The 22738-nt window shown below is 39.4% G+C and overlaps 1 protein-coding gene across 4 annotated transcripts in view; it reads left to right on the top strand.

The window, feature by feature from the left end:
• COL22A1 (collagen type XXII alpha 1 chain) overlaps positions 1–22738 on the top strand; it is a 226443-nt gene that overhangs the window by 83261 nt on the left and 120444 nt on the right. For 3 of the 4 annotated variants that reach the window (XM_069957064.1, XM_069957061.1, XM_069957062.1), the window contains 10 exons: positions 1684–1795; positions 8600–8723; positions 9696–9971; positions 11535–11615; positions 12481–12594; positions 13118–13162; positions 13883–13945; positions 14730–14768; positions 21468–21521; positions 22486–22539. In XM_069957064.1, coding sequence (XP_069813165.1) covers positions 1684–1795; positions 8600–8723; positions 9696–9971; positions 11535–11615; positions 12481–12594; positions 13118–13162; positions 13883–13945; positions 14730–14768; positions 21468–21521; positions 22486–22539 — 962 coding nt within the window. Of the gene's footprint in view, positions 1–1683; positions 1796–3457; positions 3531–8599; positions 8724–9695; positions 9972–11534; positions 11616–12480; positions 12595–13117; positions 13163–13882; positions 13946–14729; positions 14769–21467; positions 21522–22485; positions 22540–22738 lie in introns of those variants that run through there. The other variant, XM_069957063.1, reaches the window with a different exon arrangement.

Genomic DNA, 22738 nt, shown 5'->3' on the forward strand with positions numbered 1-22738 from the left:
AGATAGATAGATAATAGATAGATAGATAATAGATAGATAGATAGATAGATAGATAGATAGATAGATAGATAGGAGATAGATAGTTTGGATATAGATAGATAGATAGATAGATAGATAGATAGATAGGAGATAGATAGATAGATAGATAGATAGATAGATAGGAGATAGATAGATAGATAGATAGGAGATAGATAGATAGGAGATAGATAATAGATAGGAGATAGATAGATAGATAGATAGATAGATAGATAGATAGATAGGAGATAGATGATAGATAGATAGATAGATAGAAGATAGATAATAGATAGGAGATAGATAGATAGATAGATAGATAGATAGGAGATAGATAGGAGATAGATAGATAGATAGATAGATAGATAGATAGATAGATAGATACTGTAAATAGATAGATAGATAGATAGATAGATAGATAGGAGATAGATAATAGATAGGAGATAGATAGATAGATAGATAGATAGATAGATAGATAGATAGATACTGTAAATAGATAGATAGATAGATAGATAGGAGATAGATAATAGATAGGAGATAGATAGATAGATAGATAGATAGATAGATAGATAGATAGGAGATAGATAGGAGATAGATAGATAGATAGATAGATAGATAGATAGATAGATAGATAGATAGATAGATAGATACTGTAAATAGATAGATAGATAGATAGATAGATAGATAGATAGATAGATAGATAGATAGATAGATAGGAGATAGATAATAGATAGGAGATAGATAGATAGGAGATAGATAGATAGGAGATAGATAGGAGATAGATCGATAGATAGATAGATAGATAGATAGGAGATAGATAGATAGATAGATAGATAGAAGATAGATAGATAGATAGATAGATAGATAGATAGATAGGAGATAGATAGATAGATAGATAGATAGGAGATAGATAGATAGGAGATAGATAGATAGATAGATAGGAGATAGATAATAGATAGGAGATAGATAGGAGATAGATAGATAGATAGATAGATAGATATGAGATAGATAGATAGATAGATAGATAGATAGATAGATAGATAGATAGATAGATAGGAGATAGATAATAGATAGGTAGATCCTGTGGACTCCTGGGAAAAACAAGGGGAAATTCTGCTAGTTCTGTTGAGATGCAGAAACAGCAGAGAGCTAAAGCAGTTGTGTGATCTGCATGGTAAACTTGGTAAACTTCGCCTTTATCCTTAAAGGGAAATCATAACATTCAAAATACAATCTAATCTGCCAGCACCATGTCTTAGAGCAGATTGAGCTGAGCAGATTGATATGTATATTTGTAGTCTCTGTATACACGCTCATACAGATAAAGCTGTTTATCAGTGATTAGATCCGCCCACTGGACTCCTAAGTCCAGAATGACCAGGGGTTTTAATGTATAAATAAATAGTTCTTAAGAATCTTTCCCCAGACATATGTATATCAATCTGCTCTGCTTCACCTGGTCTTTCGCCTCCTCCCCAAAGATCAGAATGTATTTTCAACCAGACAGAAAGTAAAAAATGTCACACTTAAAGGGGTTACCCAAGACTATTGACAGGATAACCTGCCGATCAATTACGTCCATCAGTCACGAGAATGGATGTCAATTGCCTCTATAGTTGTGGATTGTGAAATAATCTGTTCTCTGCGTTGTCTCTTCTTATCTTGTGACAGGTTTTGACCTTATGGAATTATTCAACGTAAAAGATATCGTCGGAGGGAAAGAGCCCGGGGTCCAAAGCTCCTACGTGCGTCTAGGGACCTTTCCTATCGTACAGAGAACTGAGTGAGTCCACCACCCAGGGGTTTATAAGGGGTTGTATATTATATTATAAGACAGAGCTACTTTTGAACCAAATCACTGTCACAATTTCACCTATTAAATAGGACTATAAGGTTCTATATACTGGGACTGTAAGGTTTTATATACTGAGACTGTAAGGTTTTATATACTGAGACTGTAAGGTTTTATATACTGGGACTGTAAGGTTTTATATACTGGGACTGTAAGGTTCTATTTACTGGGACTATAAGGTTCTATATACTGGGACTGTAAGGTTCTATTTACTGGGACTATAAGGTTCTCTATACTGGGACTGTAAGGTTCTATATACTGGGACTGTAAGGTTCTATATACTGGGACTGTAAGGTTCTCTATACTGGGACTGTAAGGTTCTCTATACTGGGACTGTAAGGTTCTCTATACTGGGACTGTAAGGTTCTATTTACTGGGACTATAAGGTTCTATATACTGGGACTGTAAGGTTCTATTTACTGGGACTATAAGGTTCTCTATACTGGGACTGTAAGGTTCTATATACTGGGACTGTAAGGTTCTATATACTGGGACTGTAAGGTTCTCTATACTGGGACTGTAAGGTTCTCTATACTGGGACTGTAAGGTTCTCTATACTGGGACTGTAAGGTTCTATATACTGGGACTTTAAGGTTCTGTATACTGGGCAGCCGATCCATCTCCACCCAGATCATCAGCTCTGGATAGGTTGGCACCAACCTATAGGCAGGAAGGAACAAGGAGGCTTGGGTGTTAGAGATAAGAATACAGCACAGAAAAACAATACATTAAAGGGATACTCTGGCAAATTATTATTATTATTATATATTTATTATTATTTTTTATTTTATTTTTTGTATTATTTTTTAATCAACTGGTACCAAAAACTTAAAAATACAGATTTGTAATTTGCTTCTATTTAAAAACCTCCATTCTTCCAGTACTTATCAGCTGCTGTATGTCCTGCAGGAAGTGGTGTATTCTCTCCAGTCTGACACAGTGCTCTCTGCTGCCACCTCTGTCCATGTCAGGAACTGCCCAGAGCAGCAGCAAATCCCCATAGAAAACCTCTCCTGCTCTGGACAGTTCCTGACACGGACAGAGGTGGCAGCAGAGAGCACTGTGTCAGACTGGAGAGAATACACCACTTCCTGCAGGACATACAGCAGCTGATAGGTATGAGAAGTAAATTACAAATCTTTCAAACTTTCTGAAACCAGTTGATCTGAAAAAAAAATGGTGAGGATTTAGGATCAAAGAATTACCTGAAAAACTGGGAGACACATGTATCAGTGTTATGGATTGTATATTGGGGTTCAGGAGATGACATCAAGGGAAATTTATTGGTACCATCTTTAATAGATCGTGGGCAACTCAACATAAAGCCCCCTAAGCCTGACTTTGCACCGGTCCCTATTGCCGCCCACAAACACTATGGATAAGATTTATCAAACATGGTGTAAAGCAAAACTGGCTCAGTTGCCCCTAGCAACCAATCAGATTCCACCTTTCATTTTCCAAAGAGTCTGTGAGGAATGAAAGGTGGAATCTGATTGGTTGCTAGGGGCAACTGAGCCAGTTTCGCTTTACACCATGTTTGATAAATCTCCCCCTATATTTCCATTTACCAACCATCTGGAGAAAGTTACTTATTAGGGTTTGTACTCTGTGACTTGTAGAGCGCCGGGCAGAGACCCCTGATTCAGAGGATAACAGAGCGGTCAATGTGAGATTCCATCACACCCACCTAGTTCCCCGTCACTAAATACTGATCGTGCTTTATTTATTGTGCCAGACGGAAGGAACTCGGTGAGAATGTCAAATGTTAATAGATTCACAGACCAAGAGGGGAATTAAAGGGACGCACAAACAATAAACAGTCCAGAGGAAAATCACAAGAATCACAAAGTCTTGTAATTCCCTGATTCCTACCTCTCTGATTGTGAATCCAGTATATACGTATATGATTGTTATGCAAATGTTCAAAAGGAAGAGAGAAAGAAAAAGAGAGAGAGAGAGAGAGAGAGAGAGAGAAAGGAAGGGAGAGAGAGAGAGAAAACTGAAAGAAGGGAGAGAGAGTAAGAGCGAGAGAGGGAGAGAGATTGAAGAGAGGGATGGAGAGAAGAGAGAGAGGAGAGAGAGAGAGAGAGAGAGAGAGAGAGAGAGGAAGGAAGGAAGGGAGAGAGAGAGAGAGAACTGAAAGAAGGGAGAGAGAGAGGAAGAGCGAGAGAGGGAGAGAGATTGAAGAGAGGGATGGAGAGAAGAGAGAGGAGAGAGGGGTGGAGAGAGAGAGAGAGAGAGAGGGGGCGAGAGAGAGGTAAGAAAGGAGAGAGGGGGTTGAAAGAAGGGAGAGAAAGGGGAAAAAGAGAAAAGAAGGGGGGGAATGATGAGAGAGAGAGATGAGAAAGGGATGGAGAGAGAGTGAGGAGAAAGGAGAGAAGGGGAGAGAGAGAGAGGATGGAGAGAGAGGAAAAGAGAGAACGAGAAAGAGAAAGGGAAAAGAAGGGATAGGGAGGAAGTAGGAGAGAGAAAGAGAAGAGGGAGAGGGTGAGAGAGAGCAAGAGAGAGAGGCAGAGAAAGAGAGGGAAAGAGAGAGAGAGAAAAAAAGAAAAGAGAAAAGAAGGGATAGAGAGAGGGAAGAAGGGAGAGAGAGAAAAGAAGGAAGAGAGAGTTGAAAGATCGGATAGAGAGACAGTGAGAGAAGGGAGAGCGAGAGAGAAAGAGAGGGAAACGAAGGGGGAGAGAGAGAGAGAGAGAGAGAGGAAGGAAGAGCTGAAAGAAGGGAGAGATAGAAGAAGAGAGAAAGAGAGAGAGGGTAAGAGGGAGAGAGGAGAAAAAGGGGAAAGAAGGAGGGAAGAGGGATGGAGAGAGAGGGGGAGAGAGAGAGGATGAAGAGAGAGAAACAGAGAGAGAGGGAGAGAAAAGGAAAAGAAGAAGGTGGGAGAGAGAAAGAAAAGAGGGAGAGGGGTGAGAGAGAGAGAGCAAGAGAGAGCGAGGGAGAGAGAGTGAGAGGGAGGGAGAGAGGGACATGTAGAGAGAGAGGGAGATGGAGAGAGAGAGAGGCGGGGGGGGGGGAGAGGAGAGAGTTAAAAGAGAAGGGAGAGGGAGCACTGTGTCAGACTGGAAAAAATACACCACTTCCAGCAGGACATACAGCAGCTGATAAGTACTGGAAGACTGGATATTTTTAAAAAGAAGTAAATGACAAATCTCTATAACTTTCTCACATCAGTTGACTTGAAAACATTTTTTCTCTCTGGAGTACCCCTTTAACCATTGCAGGTGTAAGCATTTCTACTTAGTTATTACCCATGTACCTCCTGTTTTTTGGGGTTACATCTCTCATACAGAATATGAGGTGACACTGTGAGCATTTGGTGCTGTAATCCTCCGTCCTCATCCTCCAGTCCTATAAGATTGGGATTACCGGGCAATTACCCAGGAGCCGCCGATACTGGATACAGGAGACATGAAATCCTTTATGTTTTAGGATTCTGATTCTGAAGTTTTCTATAAAAAGAAGAGTGAAGTTCGGGAAATGTTGGGTTTGATTTGTTCTTATGTAAGATGTAATCACCTGAAGAAGTCACGTAAGGCGGCAGGCGCCTGATCCCTGCGGTACGTCCCATCGTGTCATACGTGATCATCTGATTCTTGTTTAATGTGTCTAATCAGGGCAGTAGTCATAGCCGCGGTATGGGAGAAGTATCCGGAGAATATTACCAGGACTTCTCATATCTCGCTGATTCATTCCTCCCAGAGCTCAAGTCGCCCTTTGTTTCCTCTAAGAATTGATATAATTGTAAATCCGACTGCGCTCTGAGCTTAAAGGGATACAGAATATTTAGATTTAAAATTTATTGAGTAAATTATTGGCAGGGCCGTTTCTAGGTAATTTGAACTACAGGGTGAATCTTGCTAAAAGGGCCTCAAGTGATGTCGGGGGGAGGGGGCAAAAAAAGTAATTCAGTGATTCACAGGTGACGTCTTCTTTGTTCTGATGCGTCACTTTCCTTTTCCTCTCCTTCTGGCCTGGACCACCATGATGATTTCTTGCAGCAACAATTCATTTCCTCTGAACCTGCCAGACAAACATCTTAGGCTCCGCACTTTTACAACTTCCACTTTTTTGTGTCATGTGCAGTAAAGTCACTAGGTATTGTAGGATCTCCTGCTGTGCCTCCATATAGTAATAATGACCCCTGCTGTTCTCCCATATAGTAATAATGCCACCTGTGCTGTCTCCATAGTAATAATCACCCTGTGCTGTCCCCAAAGTAATAATCCCCCCTTTGCTGTCTCCAAAGTAATGATCCCCCCTGTGCTCTGCCCCATTGTAATATTCCCCCCTGTGTAGTCCCCATAGTAATAATTTCCCTGTACTGTGCCCATAGTAACAATCCCCCCTGTGCTGTCCCCATAGTAACAATCCCCCCTGTGCTCTGTCCCCATAGTAATGATCCCCCCCTGTGCTCTGCCCCTTAGTAATAATCTCCCTGTGCTCTGCCCCCCCCCCTGCATTGCCAAACACACACAAAAAACAAACATTATACTCACCATCATACATACAATGGGTCCCTGTCTCCTCTTCTCCAGCCTGCGAAGACAGGATGCCGCTTCACCCGCACACATCTTCTGCCTCCAGCAGACGCAATGATATGACGTCACTGTGCCTGCTGGAGAGAGAAGATGTGTGAGGGGGCAGCGGCGGCCTGACAGGTGATAAGCCCTCGGCTGAGCGTGGTCTGGGGGGGGGGGAAGCTGCGGTCAGGCGGCTGGTCAGGTGGTCGGGGCAGGTGATGGGGTGAAGGGGCAGATGATGGGGCTAAACTAGGTCTGATAGTTTAGAGAGATAGGTCCGATAGTGAGAGATAAAAGGTTCAATTCTGAAGGAATCAAATATGATTTTTTTCTTGTAATTCACAGTGGACGAATCAGAACAGGAGTAGGGACACCTGTCAAAGACAGGAAGCCCTGCTCCTCTCTTCTGTAAGAAGTGAGGCATACATTGTATGTTTCCCTGCCCCTCTACTCTGTAAGCAACAAGCTATACACTATATGGTTTCCTGCTCCTTTACTCTCTATGAAGTGAGGCATACATTGTATGTTTCCCTGCTCCTCCACTCTCTAAAAAGCGAGGCATACATTATATGTTTCCCTGCTCCTCCACTCTCTAAGAAGCGAGGCATACATTGTATGTTTCCCTGCTCCTCCACTCTCTAAGCAACAAGCTATACACTATATGGTTTCCTGCTCCTTTACTCTCTATGAAGTGAGGCATACATTGTATGTTTCCCTGCTCCTCCACTCTCTAAGAAGCGAGGCATACATTGTATGTTTCCCTGCTCCTCCACTCTCTAAGAAGCGAGGCATACATTGTATGTTTCCCTGCTCCTCCACTCTCTAAGCAACAAGCTATACACTATATGTTTTCCTGCTCCTCTACTCTCTAAGAACTGACGCACTGGCGTCAGCTTAGTATGCCACCCAAGCTTCTCCCAGAGAGTGTAGGTTTAGGTGGCAGCTACAGGAGGTCCTGAGAAGATGACAATGAAGCACTGGGAGTGGACATGTGTCCATGAGCCTCACCGTGATGGAACTGGACAGTAGATTATCTTAGATGTTCGGCTTGGGTAGCACAGAGGTGGGCGCTCAAAGTGGGTGATCTGTGCCATCAGTCAGGGGAGTCCCTCCCTATCAATCTAGAGCCCCCACCCCCAGGCTTCACCCCAGGATCAAAAAAACGATTTGACCTATGGCTTTGGCCCAGAGGCTTCTGATCATCGAGATGTCGCCCTTATACCCTAGGCACATGTGATCCTTCCAACTTGTGTTATCCATTATACACAATGGCCTTTCAACAAGTGACAAAAACTGATACTGCACATTGTAGAAATATCAAAGAGGGTGGTCTTCTCCTCAGGGTCTTCTCTAGGAGCCGTAATGGAGAACCACTGACAACCAGCAGTCCATTGGTGTATTACATTTGCTCCACTAAGGCGGAGGTCTTATATAAGCTGCCAGTGATATAGCGCCCCCTATAGACCCCCTACCATAAGCTGCAGAACCACAAAGTATGTACCACGACCACCCACCCTTCTCTGTGGAGCGCCGCCTATTGATGTCTCAGGTTTGGCTGATAACACAAATCATGTTACAGAAGAGTCACCTCTAGGTGGTGCTGCTGAGTTTTCTTTCCGAACTTTTTATAGAACTCCTATACTTTATACTCCTTTATACTCCTTTATACTCCTATACTTTATACTCCTTTATACTCCTTTATACTTCTTTATACTCCTTTATACTCCTATACTTTATACTCCTTTATACTTCTATACTTTATACTCCTTTATACTTCTATACTTTATACTCCTTTATACTCCTATACTTTATACTCCTTTATACTCCTTTATACCCCTATACTTTATACTCCTTTATACTCCTATACTTTATACTCCTATACCCCTATACTTTATACTCCTTTATACTCCTATACTTTATACCCCTATACTTTATACTCCTATACTTTATACCTCTATACTTTATACTCCTTTATACTCTATACTTTATACTCCTTTATACCCCTATACATTATACTCCTTTATACCCCTATACATTATACTCCTTTATACTCCTATACTTTATACTCCTTTATACTCCTATACTTTGTAGAGTCCCCAGAGCGGGCAGCCTCTTCTTCTACATGACTCAGTATAGATTTGTACAATTGTAAAATAAATTGTGACTAGACAGAAGAGATCTTGGAATCCTCATTATTACTATTGTTTCCCCCAGGGATATATTTCCACAAGGATTGCCGGATGAATACGCATTTGTAACAACATTCAGATTCAGGAAAGCCTCCAGGAGGGAAGACTGGTACATCTGGCAGATTATCGACAAGTATGGGATCCCACAGGTACATTTTTATTTTATTTTTTAAATTTTTTTACCCCAACAAAATGTGATTTTTATATGATATTGTAAGAATAGGCCGTCAACTAATAACTTGGGGAAATACTTTTAAATGAAAAAACTCTGCCTGTTTGCCGCTGCCACGAGGGGGAGCTCCCTTTACAGGTGGTTGTTCATCTCTCATTGACAGAAAAATTATTATGCAGTCACCTGCCCCTAGTGGTGACAGAATTTTCTCTTACTTCACAAAGGTACTTGGAAACTCTCCAAGTTTGCCCATAGGGCCTAATATTGATGCTGACATAAAAGGGGTACACTGGTGAAAAAGTAAATGGGGCCAGAAAGTTATACAGTATAAATACAGTAGTAAATACATTTTTTTAATTTACAAGTCTTCCAGTACTTATCAGCTGCGGTATGCCCTGCAGGAAGTGGTGTATTCTCTGCAGTCTGACACAGTGCTCTCTGCTGCCGCCTCTGTCCATGTCAGGAACTGTCTAGAGCAGCAGCAAATCTCCATAGAAAACCTCTCCTGCTCTGGACAGTTCCTGACATGGACAGAGGTGGCAGCAGAGAGCACTTTGTCAGACTGGAAAAAATACACCACTTCCTGCAGGGCATACAGCAGCTGATAAGTACTGGAAGACTGGAAATTTTTAAATAGAAGTCATTGACTACTCTGTATAACTTTTTACACTAGTTCATTTGAAAACAATTAAACATTTGAAAACATTGTGTTGAGATTTTGGTCCAAGGCTCTGTACTGGCCTCAATGAAAATTTTTGACTACATAAAGTCCTAAACTTATATAAAAAAAATTTACCTTCAGTCACATGACAAAAACTTTTCTTCTTGTGGAGGTCAAAAAAAAGTTGCTCTATTATCTTGCAGTTGTAATGTGTTGGAGGCCATTGACCTTTTTAGATACCATTGGTATTGGAAGAATATAAATTGTCATCTTATTCCTCCTCTGTAGGTGTCACTGAGACTGGACGGCGAGAACAAGGTCTTGGAGTACAGCTCGGTGGGAGTCACTAAGGACGCCGTCAAGGCTAGTTTCCGCAGTAGCCAAGTCAGTGACCTGTTTGACCGGAACTGGCATAAGATCGCTCTGAGCGTCCAGGCAAAGACTGTCACCCTTTATATCGACTGCAAGCTGGTCATGACTGTCCCCATCGAAGAACGAGAAAATATCGACATCCAGGGAAGGACTGTGATCGGGAAACGGCTCTACGACAGTGTTCCTGTAGATGTAAGTGCATAGGAGTAATAACAGATATGAGAGTTCTATACGTTCTCATGTGACAGGATAGATAGATAGATAGATAGATAGATAGATAGATAGATAGATAGATAGGAGATAGATAGATAGATAGATAGATAGATAGATAGATAGGAGATAGATAGATAGATAGATAGATAGGAGATAGATAGATAGATAGATAGATAGATAGATAGGAGATAGATAGATAGATAGATAATAGGATATAGATAGAAGATAGATAGATAGATAGATAGATAGATAGATAGATAGATAGATAGATAGGAGATAGATAGATAGATAGATAGATAGATAGATAGATAGGAGATAGATAGATAGATAGATAGATAGATAGATAGATAGATAGGAGATAGATAGATAGATAGATAGATAGATAGATAGATAGATAGATAGATAGATAGATAGATAATAGGATATAGATAGAAGATAGATAGATAGATAGATAGATAGATAGGAGATAGATAGATAGATAGATAGATAGATAGATAGATAGATAGATAGGAGATAGATAGATAGATAGATAGATAGATAGATAGATAGGAGATAGATAGATAGATAGATAGATAGATAGATAGATAGGAGATAGATAGATAGATAGATAGGAGATAGATAGATAGATAGATAGATAGGATAGATAGATAGATAGATAGATAGATAGATAGATAGATAGATAGATAATAGATAGATAGATAGATAGGAGATAGATAGATAGATAGATAGATGATAGATAGATAGATAGGAGATAGATAGATAGATAGATAGATAGATAGGAGATAGATAGATAGATAGATAGGAGATAGATAGATAGATAGATAGATAGATAGAAGATAGATAGATAGATAGATAGATAGATAGATAGATAATAGATAGATAGATAGGAGATAGATAGGAGATAGATAGATAGATAGATGATAGATAGATAGGAGATAGATAGATAGATAGATAGATAGATAGATAGATAGGAGATAGATAGATAGATAGATAGATAGATAGATAGATAGATAGGAGATAGATAGATAGATAGATAGATAGATAGATAGATAGGAGATAGATAGATAGATAGATAGAAGATAGATAGGAGATAGATAGATAGATAGATAGATAATAGATAGATAGATAGGAGATAGATAGATAGATGATAGATAGATATATAGATATATAGATAGATAGATAGATAGATAGATAGATAGATAGATAGATAGATAGATAGTTAGGTAGATACATAGATGATAGATAGATAGATAGATAGATAGATAGATAGATAGATAGGAGATAGATAGATAGATAGAAGATAGATAGATAGATAGATAGATAGATAGATAGATAGATAGGAGATAGATAGATAGATAGGAGATAGATAGATAGATAGATAGGAGATAGATAGATAGATAGATAGATAGATAGATAGATAGATAGATAGATAGATAGATAGAGCGAGAGTAGATACAATGCTGTATTAAGGCAAATGAATACAAAGCTCCCCTATCTGTGATGGACGCTCGACCATGTGATGTTTCTCTGCTTGTTTTGCAGTTTGATCTTCAGCGCATCGTCATATACTGCGACTCGCGGCACGCCGAGCTGGAGACCTGCTGTGATATCCCCAGCGGACCTGTAAGACATTGGATAATACTTTGTCTATAATTGTATCCTAACCTGCCATAAGAGGGCGCCACATACAGACGTAACATTGTGACAGCTGCAAGTATAGTGGGTGGTGCGTTACTCTCTTATCATCCGGCATAGTACACTACAGATTCTACATATACAACTGACACCTATTCAGGGATTCCCCCCAGAGAGGTGGTACTGCTGACAGCCACCCCATACACACTCACTCGGCTTAGAACATGGTGAGGGGGACCCTCAGGCTCTCCAAAGCTTTGGCTGTCCAGACATGATGGGAGTTGTAGTTTTGTACCAGCTGGAGGGGTGACGGTTCTCTATCCTTGGCTTCTGAATATTTGGTGGCTGTCAGCAGTACCACCACCCTGGAAGGAGCTTGGTTCTAAGGAACCCTCCTGTTCTTTACTAATAGCCATTTTATAAGGTATGCGTACCGGCCCTCAGAGTAGTCGCTGACTGGTGGCAGGAGGACTTCAGGGGCCTTAGGGCAGAGAAATGGTGGCGGATGGAGTAGTAGATCAGGAGAGCTGAGAGTCAATATTGGGAGTCAATACAAAACTACCAGGGATGATTCAGGGTGCAGTCATAGACAGAGGAGCGGAGTGTTCAGAAGATGTCTGGCAGGCGGGATTGTTGGGTGGCAGCGCATAGGGGCAGCTGGCCGCAATTGGTACGGAGGTGGACTGGTCAAATGTAGTAATAGTAGTACCAGTAGTAATAGAATCCAAAGGATGGAGGATGAAATCCAGTATGGCCAGTCCACGTCTGCCCCGATAGCCGACATCGGGAGGCGGTCTGCTTGTTGCTATAGTAAAGCCAATCATTGACCATCCTCTATTTGTGTCCCCTCCAGTGTGTGCTCACTGTAGTCACCGAGCCGCCACCTGTGGTGACAACCCCGACTGTGGCCGAACAGAGGCGCCCCGAGAACGTCCTCAACTGCTCTAACTGCCCTTTTGGAGAAAAGGTGAGTTATTACAGAATATGTATAGGAAATGTCTGTCTCCTGGTTATCATCAGTCTGTAGAGATTACAGAGCATTGTCTACACTGGATACAGCTGAGCGCAGGTTTAGCTGTGTACAATGTATCAGTCTGGAGCTCACAGAGCATTGTCTACACTGGATACAGCTGAGAGTAGGGCTAGCTATGTACAATGTATCAGTCTGGAGTCCAGACTGTAGAGCTCACAGAGCATTGTCTACACTGGATACAGCTGGGAGCAGGAATAGCTATGTACAATGTATCAGTCTGGAGCTCACAGAGCATTGTCTACACTGGAAACAGCTGAGAGCAGGACTAGCTATATACAATGTATCAGTCTGGGGTCCAGGCTGCAGAGCTCACAGAGCATTGCCTACACTGGTTACAGCTGGGAGCAGGACTATCTATGTATGAGAATCGATGGGTTTATTATATATTATACAGTGAATGTTCAGCATTGGTGTGAGATAAGTTACATGTACTTATTAGTGTCTTCTTTGTGTCTAGGGGGATATCGGCCTTCCAGGTCCTATAGGTCCAATAGGTCCAAAGGTGAGAACTACTGCTAGAAATGTGTCATTCTGCACCATGTGAGACTTCAGCCTTTATAGTCACACAATGCAAACTATAGTCACACAATGCATTGCCTGATGGTCCAGAATTTCCAGGATGCAAAACTGGAAGCTGAAGAAGATATTCTGGGAAGGAGGAAAGACATTAAATCTGAATTACCCCAGGAACTTTTCTTGTATTGCTGATGCATTATAAAAACTTGGCAGCTTTCTTCAAAAACAGCGCCACCCTTGTCCGCAGGTTGAGTTAGGTATTGCAGTTTAGCTCCTTTTAATTTTAATAAAGCTCAGTCTGTAATATTAGCAACAACCCAAAGGAAGGTGGGGCGCTGTTTCTGAAGGAAAGTAGCCGCGTTTTTTCTAGTTCTGGACGTCCTTTTTTATTATTATCATTGTGACTGACAAAAAGTGCCTAGCTATAGGAATTTTACAGTGGTTTATTATTTGTATTTCTAATGTTCACTGAATCATTAGGAACAAAATTATAAACCGTACGTAAAAATAATTTTTTTCAACTAAGTTGCAGCTAAAAACTAAGTAACTAAGTAGAATTTGAATATTAAATATATCAAGTAAATAATTTAATTCAAATGAATATACTATTAGGATTATGATAATAATAATAATAATAATAATAATAATAATAATAATAATAATTCTGCTTATATTGTATCTATTTATTTTTCTAATATTTTATAAGGGTGACACTGGAAGTTCTGGGCCAGTTGGACCTTCAGGTCCAAAAGGAGAGAAAGGAGAGCCTGTAAGTATTAGTCATTGTTATAAATTAACTGATTGTAAGGTAAGGTATTGTTGTTATAATACAGATTGTGCAGGACCTCAGTGATTTTCCTAGGAAATGTGTAACACAATTGACATGTGGGTGTTATTATTTGTGTTGTGTGTGTCCCTATACAGACACCTCTGATTGGACAGTGTTAGAATTGGAAGGGACACCCCCCAACTGCTAACACCCAAGTTTTAATGTATTCAAAAATATGTAGCTTGAAGTTTTTAGGACACATTGTAAGCTCTTTAGTGAAGAATCCACCCTATTAGGTGCCACACCCACTAGCCCCGCCCACGAGGAGCCAAGCTTCATTTGCTCCCCCTATATACAAGAATATAACTACTATAATACACACACCTGCTAGCCCCACCCACTAGGAGTCGAGCTGCATCTGTTCCCCCTATATACAAGAATATAAGTACTCTAATACACACAGCAACTAGCCCCGCCCACTTGGAGCCCGAGCTGCATCTGCTGCCTTTGTACCCTCTATTGTTTTGCCCCTAGTCATTACAAAGTGCTGGACATAATGATGACAGCTCTGACGCTCAATATACTCTTACTGCTTTCCTATGTAAGCACCAGTAGCAGAGGGGTTCTTATTGAACCATAATGGAATGTTCTTCTCAAGTACAGAGGTGAATGTAGTCCAATGGTGAGCTGCATCAATGGGGCTACAGAGCTACTGTATGGGCCCATTGTAAAACTATTCTAAATGTTATTGAGATACTGAGCTCTCTGTCTTTTTATATTATAGGGAAGAGCCATTTCTGTTAAAGGGGAGAAAGGTGACCAGGTAAGACAATGGGGCAATGTTTTGGGTTAATCACAGAAAAAAACTTAATTGATTTAGCATTTTTGAGATTTTATGGAGTTTGGATTACTGAAATAAGTTTTTTGCTTTAAAGGAGAAGTTTGGCCAAAATTTTTATTAAAGTATTGTATTGCCCCCCAAGAGTTAAACAAATTCCCAATATGCACATATTAGGAAAAATGCACATAAAGTGCTTTTTTCCCCCTGCATTTAGTACTGCATCAAGGCTTCACTTCCTGGATAACATGGTGATGTCACTTCCTGGATAACATGGTGATGTCACTTCCTGGATAACATGGTGATGTTACTTCCTGGATAACATGGTGATGTCACTTCCTGGATAACATGGTGCTTTCACTTCCTGGATAACATGGTGCTTTCACTTCCTGGATAACATGGTGATGTCACTTCCTGGATAACATGGTGATGTCACTTCCTGGATAACATGGTGATGTCACTTTCTGGATAACATGGTGATGCCAAGACCCGACTCCCAGAGCTGTGCGGGCTGTGACTGCTGGAGAGGATGATGGTAGGGGGACACTGAGGGACACAGGGCACTGGAGGGACACTGAGCATCTCTCTGCCATCATCCTCTCCAGCAGCCACAGCCCGCACAGCTCTGGGAGTCAGGTCATGACATCACCATGTTATCCAGGAAGTGACATCACCATGTTATCCAGGAAGTGACATCACCATGTTATCCAGGAAGTGACATCACCATGTTATCCAGGAAGTGAAGCCTTGATGCAGTAGTAAGTGCAGGGAACAGAGCACTTTATGTGCATTTCCTGTAATAAGTGTATATTGGTGATTTGTAACTTTTTGGGGGCAATACAATACTTTATTAAAAATTTTCGCTAGACTTAAATTTAAAGGGATTGTCCATAAAACATTTTTCCTTTTGTAAATCTTTCCACCTTATATGTTGGGAAATACTCCCCATGTATACTGGTGGAAGCCTCCACTGCAATGTGAACCCGTACTGAGAATTATTAAACCAAGCAAATTGGGTTTCACAATCTCCAAATTGTGACCCTTAAAATTCAAGTTTATTGCTGCAAAATTCTTATTTATAGCCCCGATGAATCTCAGAGAACAAATGTAAAACTTACACCTGTTAAATTAATGAAGAGGATATTTTTACCAGGTTTCTCACAAATTTACACTCGCACCTGCCGCCAATTAACAGCTATTTAGAAAATTATTTTCACAGTAGATTTCTTTTTTACGAACACATTTGAATACATGACATATTTAGTCAAATACATTTTTTATTCAGTCGTTTGAACTTTTACAGTCAACTGTCAGACCAAGGAGGTCCAGGCATCAAATATGGCATACAGCATGGACAAGGAATCCTTCAAATATAGTTTAGAATACCATAGGAAATCTATGTAAGAAAACACGACAATAAGGGTTTTCTAGAATTATAAAAAAAAAGCTTTGTGTAGCAGAAAGCCCCGCCCACGAGGAGCCCTGTCTACTGCTGCACATATTCTCATTGTTTGCATTGCTGTTAGATTTGAAATAATTTATTTAAATCAGCCATTTGATTCAAATGTGATTTGACTGCTGATTTGGACTCATTCAGGATCAGGGACTCATTTCAAAAAGTATGTATGCCTCTCCGATCAGTGACTATTCAATGGGCCGGGCATAGAGTGCAGTGAGGGAATCTTGTAGACAGGTGGTGAGGTGGTCACACACAATTCATAGGTTGGGTGCTTTACATCTGGCCCAACGAATGTTAACTGACCAGAGAGGCATAGAGTGTACAGAACAAGCAACTCCTGACTTTACTGTACCTCATACCTAATAAAAAACAAAACAAAACACTTGTTCTGTTTGCTATAGTGCAACAAAGATGGTAGTAAAGGGCCAAACATGATGGAAGTGAAGAGCCAACAACGATGGAAAAAAAGGGCCAACAACAATGGAAGTGAAGGGCCAACAATGCTGGAAGTAAAGGGCCAACAATGATAGAAGTAAAGGGCCAACAACAATGGAGGTAAAGGGCCACCAATGATGGAAGTAAAAGGCCAACAATGATAGAAGTAAAGGGCCAACAATGATGGAATAAAATGGCCAACAATTATGGAAGTAAAGGGCCAACAATGATGGAAAAAAGGGCAAGAAGGATGGAAGTGAAGGCACACCAATAATGAAAGAAAAGGGCCAGTGATGATAAAATGGATCAATGGCCAACAATCATGGAAGTAAAGTGCCAACAATGATGGAAGTGAAGGGCCAACAACGATGGAAGTATAGGGCCAACAACGATGGAAGTAAAGGGCCAACAACGATGGAAGTAAAGGGCCAACAATGATGGAAGTAAAGGGCCAACAATGATGGAAGTAAAGGGCCAACAATGATGGAAGTAAAGGGCCAACAATGATGGAAGTAAAGTGCCTACAACAATGGAAGTAAAGGGCCAACAATGATGGAAGTAAAGGGCCAACAGTGATAGAAGTAAAGGGCCAACAATGATGGAAGTGAAGGGCCAGCAATAATGGAAGTGAAGGGCCAACAATGATGGAAGTGAAGAGCCAACAATAATAGAGGTAAATGGTCGACATTGATAGAGGTAAAGGGCCAACAATGATGTAAGTAAACAAACCACAACGATGGAGGGAAAGGGCCAACAATGATGAATTTAAAGGGCAAGAATTATGGAAGTAAAAGGACAACAAAAAGGAAGAAAGAGACCAACAATGATGGAAGTAAAGGGCCAACAATGATAAAAGTAAAAGGGCCAACAATGGTAAAAAGGCCAACAATGATAAAAGTAAAAGGGCCAACAATGATGGAAGTGATGGGGCAACAATGATGGAAATGAGGGGCCAACAATGATGGAAGTGAAGAGCCAACAATGACGGAAATAAAGGGCCAATGATAATGAAAGTAAAAAGACAATGTTTATGGAAGTAAAGGGTCAACATTGATAGAAGTAAAAGGGTAAAACAATAATAAGTGTAGAAAGTAAAGGACCTAAGGAACCATTCAATGATTGTTCATACAGCTCTGTAATAGGCTCCTTAAGTAAGTGCTGATCTACTTGATAAAAAAAAAATTATATAAAGTAAACATTTATTTTCCAGCTGCTTACATTCTTTTATAATTTTGGAAACTTTTTTTCTCTCGATTTCCATCCCCCGACTTTCTGGTGCCCGTTTATTGTCAGCCATTAATTAGATGAGAGACAATATCGGTGTTCTTATCGCACATTACTTGAAGCCTAAACTTACAAAGTCATTTATTTTGAGGGAATGATGATTGATGTGTAGTCAGAGGCAGAAATAAGCGCTAAATAATATTGGCTCTGATTCTAAACAACGTGAGTCATGTTTCAGATTTTCATTTACAAATAGGACCTGAGGGAAATCAGGGAACCGCCACACAATGAAGTGTACGACATGTTCACATCAAGGACTGTAAATATTCCATTTCAGAGAAAAAAGTTGATCACCTCGAGATGTTCTCAGCGTCACATCTTCAAGATGGGTTTATTTATAAACTGACTGAAATACTTTAATGAGAGATTACACAACATCTGTGCCCCAATTAATACTTTATGATGGAAAATGTTAGAGTATTCTATCTCACGGAACACTTAAAGAAAACGGTAAGAACTTACCGAGGATTATTGGCCTATTATTGTGGGGTTCTCTACTGAATAAGCCTAACTTTTTAAGGTGACCAACCATACGCCTCCCACTAAAGTTGGCCAAACCCGCTTTATATTCTGCGCTGTGAAAATAAAGTTGTCTGCCAGCGTTATTATTTCACCCATTAGCGGCCTTGAGATTATAAATTGTTATAAGGAGTTGTGGTCTGGTATTTTGCATTTATTGGAAAACATCTATAAATCAGTGAAAGATCTTTAAATTATATATAAAAAGAATATATGTAATGAAACCGGATAATTCTAATGATTGACTTATCTGCTGCCGAGAATTATTGCTTGTGGAACAGAGAAAACCAGAGAGAGATATAGTGCCCATTCACCACTGACTTACTAACAATGTAGCTAATATAATACTGCTCCTATATACAAACTACTATAATACTGCCTCCTATATACAAGAATATATCTACTATGATACTGTTCCTATATACAGGAATATATCTACTATAATACTGCTCCTATATACAGGAAAATAACTACTATAATACTACTCCTATATACAGGAATATAACTACTATAATACTATATATATATATATATATATATATATATATATATATATATACATATACATACAAGAATATAACTACTATAATACTGCCCCTATATACAGGAATATAACTACTATAATACTGCTCCCTATATACAAGAATATATCTACTATAATACTGCTCCTATATACAGGAATATAACTACTATAATACTGCCCCTATATACAGGAATATAACTACTATAATACTGCTCCTATATACAGGAATATAACTACTATAATACTGCTCCTATATACAAGGATATAACTACTATAATACTGCTCCTATATACAAGGATATAACTACTATAATACTGCTCCTATATACAAGGATATAACTGCTATAATACAGCTTCTATATACAAGAATATAACTACTATAATACTGCTCCTATATACAGGAATATAACTACTATAATACTGCTCCTATATACAGGAATATAACTACTATAATAGTGCTCCTATATACAGGAATATAACAGCTATAATACTGCTCCTATATACAGGAATATAACTACTATAATACTGCTCCTATATACAGGAATATAACTACTATAATACTGCCTCCTATATACAGGAATATAACTACTATAATACTGCTCCTATATACAGGAATATAACTACTATAATACTGCCTCCTATATACAGGAATATAACTACTATAATAGTGCGCCTATATACAGAAATATAACTACTATAATACTGCTCCTATGTACAAGAATATAACTACTATAATTCTGCCCCCTATATACAAGAATATAACTACTATAATACTGCTCCCTATATACAAGAATATAACTACTATAACACTGCTCCTATATACAAGAATATAATTACTATAATACTGCTCCTATATACAGGGATATAACTACTATAATACTGCCTCCTATCTACAAGAATATAACTACTATAATACTGCCGCCTATATACAAGAAAATAACTACTATAATACTGCCTCCTATATACAAGAATATAACTACTATAATACTGCCCCCTATATACAAGAATATAACTACTATAATACTGCTCCTATGTCAGGAACCGGACAGCAGGACAAGACAACACAGTGAGCCCTAAGCTCAGCCCCACCCACTGTCCTCTACCTATTTGCCACAATCCGCCCTAAGATGGCGGCGAGCAACTGGGCGTCAGTCCCTGCACTGGCTAGGTGGGACACAAGGACAAGACAGACAGACAAAACACAATAAAGAATGGTTGACAGTCCGGGTCACAACAATCGGGCAGCAAAAGTACAAAATCACAATCCAAAGGCAAGGTCAAAAAACAGGCAGTATGGTCAGGGGCAGGCGGCAAGCAGGAAAGGTCAGAAATACAAAGCAGAGTCAGAATAAACAGAGCAAGAATAGCAAACACAGAACCAGGCAGAGACAAGCTCAATATCCGGCAAAGATATCCCAGACTGAGGTAGTTATATAGGAGGCCAGGGTTCTGATCCAGAACATAATTGGACCATCCCCCTGATCTCCAAGCACAGACAGCTGAGAACAAAACAGATCCACTGGCAGGAAGACCTGTCAGTCACAGCAGAACCAAAACACAGATTAACCCTGACATGGCCAGACAGAACTCAGCAGGTGAAGTCGGGTGTGTCTCCCAAGGTGAGCAAATAACCAGTGTTCAGACACTACAAAACAAAACACAGAAACAGAATGCAAGAAAATCAGCACCTTCTCGGCCGCACAGCATGAGTAGAGGGACGCATGACGCTCCGCAAAGATACCATCCTGACATCCTATATACAGGAATATAACTACTATAATAATGCCCCTATATACAGGAATATAACTACTATAATACTGCCCCTATATACAGGAATATAACTACTATAATAATGCCCCTATATACAGGAATATAACTACTATAATACAGCTCCTATATAAAGGGATATAACTACTATAATACTGCTCCCTATATACAGGAATATAACTACTATAATACTGCTCCTATATACAAGAATATAACTACTATAATACTGCCTCCTATATACAAGAATATAACTACTATAATACTGCTCCTATATACTGGGATATAACTATTATAATACTGCTCCCTATATACAAGAATATAACTACTATAATACTGCTCCTATTTACAGGAATATAACTACTATAATACAGCTCCTATATACAGGAATATAACTACTATAATACTGCTCCTATATACAAGAATATAACTACTATAATACTGCCTCCTATATACAAGAATACAACTACTATAATACTGCTCCTATATACAGGAATATAACTACTATAATACTGCTCCTATATACAAGAATATTACTACTATAATACTGTTCCTCTGTTATTGAATATTCTTCTTTCACCTCCAGGCAGTTACCTTGTCACAGTTACTAGTTTTGGTTGTACATTATGTCAGACATGGATACGGTATATACTAGTGATCAGTCCTCTATTATTTATACTTCTGATGAACTTATATTTTAGGGTGGGACTGGAACACAAGGACTTCCAGGAATTAGAGGAGAGAAAGGAGAGAAGGTAATGAAACAGAGATCGATGATGTCATTGTCTATAATCAGTGAGTGAAGATGTCATTGTCTATAATCAGTGAGTGATGAAGTCAATGTCTATAATCAGTGAGTGGTGATGTCACTGTCTATAATCAGTAAGTGATAATGACACTGTCTATAATCAGTAAGTGATGATGTCATTGTCTATAATCAGTGAGTAATGATGTCATTGTCTATAATCAGTTAGTGATGATGTCATTGTCTATAATCAGTGAGTGATGATGTCATTGTCTATAACCAGTGAGTGATGATGTTGTTGTCTATAATCAGTGAGCGATGATGTCACTGTCTATAATCAGTAAGTGATGATGTCATTGTCTATAATCAGTGAGTGAAGATGTCATTGTCTATAATCAGTGAGTGATGATGTCATTGTCTATAATCAGTGAGCGATGATGTTGTCTATAATCAGTGAGTGAAGATGTCATTGTCTATAATCAGTGAGTGATGATGTCATTGTCTATAATCAGTGAGCGATGATGTCATTGTCTATAATCAGTGAGTGATGATGTCATTGTCTATAATCAGTGAGCGATGATGTCATTGTCTATGATCAGTGAGTGGTGATGTCATTGTCTATAATCTGCGAGTGATTATGTCACTGTCTATAATCAGTAAGTGATGATGTCACTGTCTATAATCAGTAAGTGATGATGTCACTGTCTATAATCAGTAAGTGGTGATGTCATTGTCTATAATCTGCGAGTGATTATGTCACTGTCTATAATCAGTAAGTGATGATGTCACTGTCTATAATCAGTAAGTGATGATGTCACTGTCTATAATCAGTAAGTGATGATGTCACTGTCTATAATCAGTAAGTGATGATGTCACTGTCTATAATCAGTAAGTGATGATGTCACTGTCTATAATCAGTAAGTGATGATGTCATGCCTTGTCATGTAATATATGTGTGTGTGTTTTTTTCCTAGGGATCCTTCGGGCCTCCAGGTCCATTTGGAAGGGATGGAGCCAAAGGAGAGCGGGTAATTTCATGACATTTGTTGTACAATCTAAATGTCTTGTTGTTTTCCAGGGGTATAGACTACATGGTGTATCCTAAGCTACATAACCTGATGGAGTGTGAGAGATTCCAGCTGCAAATGGCAAAAGCCTGGAGTCCACAGACTCCCAAAACCTAAATTCTTACCGGCAGAAACATCAAGAGATGTAATTGCACGGATA

Source organism: Dendropsophus ebraccatus, chromosome 2 (assembly GCF_027789765.1).
Source record: "Dendropsophus ebraccatus isolate aDenEbr1 chromosome 2, aDenEbr1.pat, whole genome shotgun sequence".
In the NCBI taxonomy this organism is placed as follows: domain Eukaryota; kingdom Metazoa; phylum Chordata; class Amphibia; order Anura; family Hylidae; genus Dendropsophus; species Dendropsophus ebraccatus.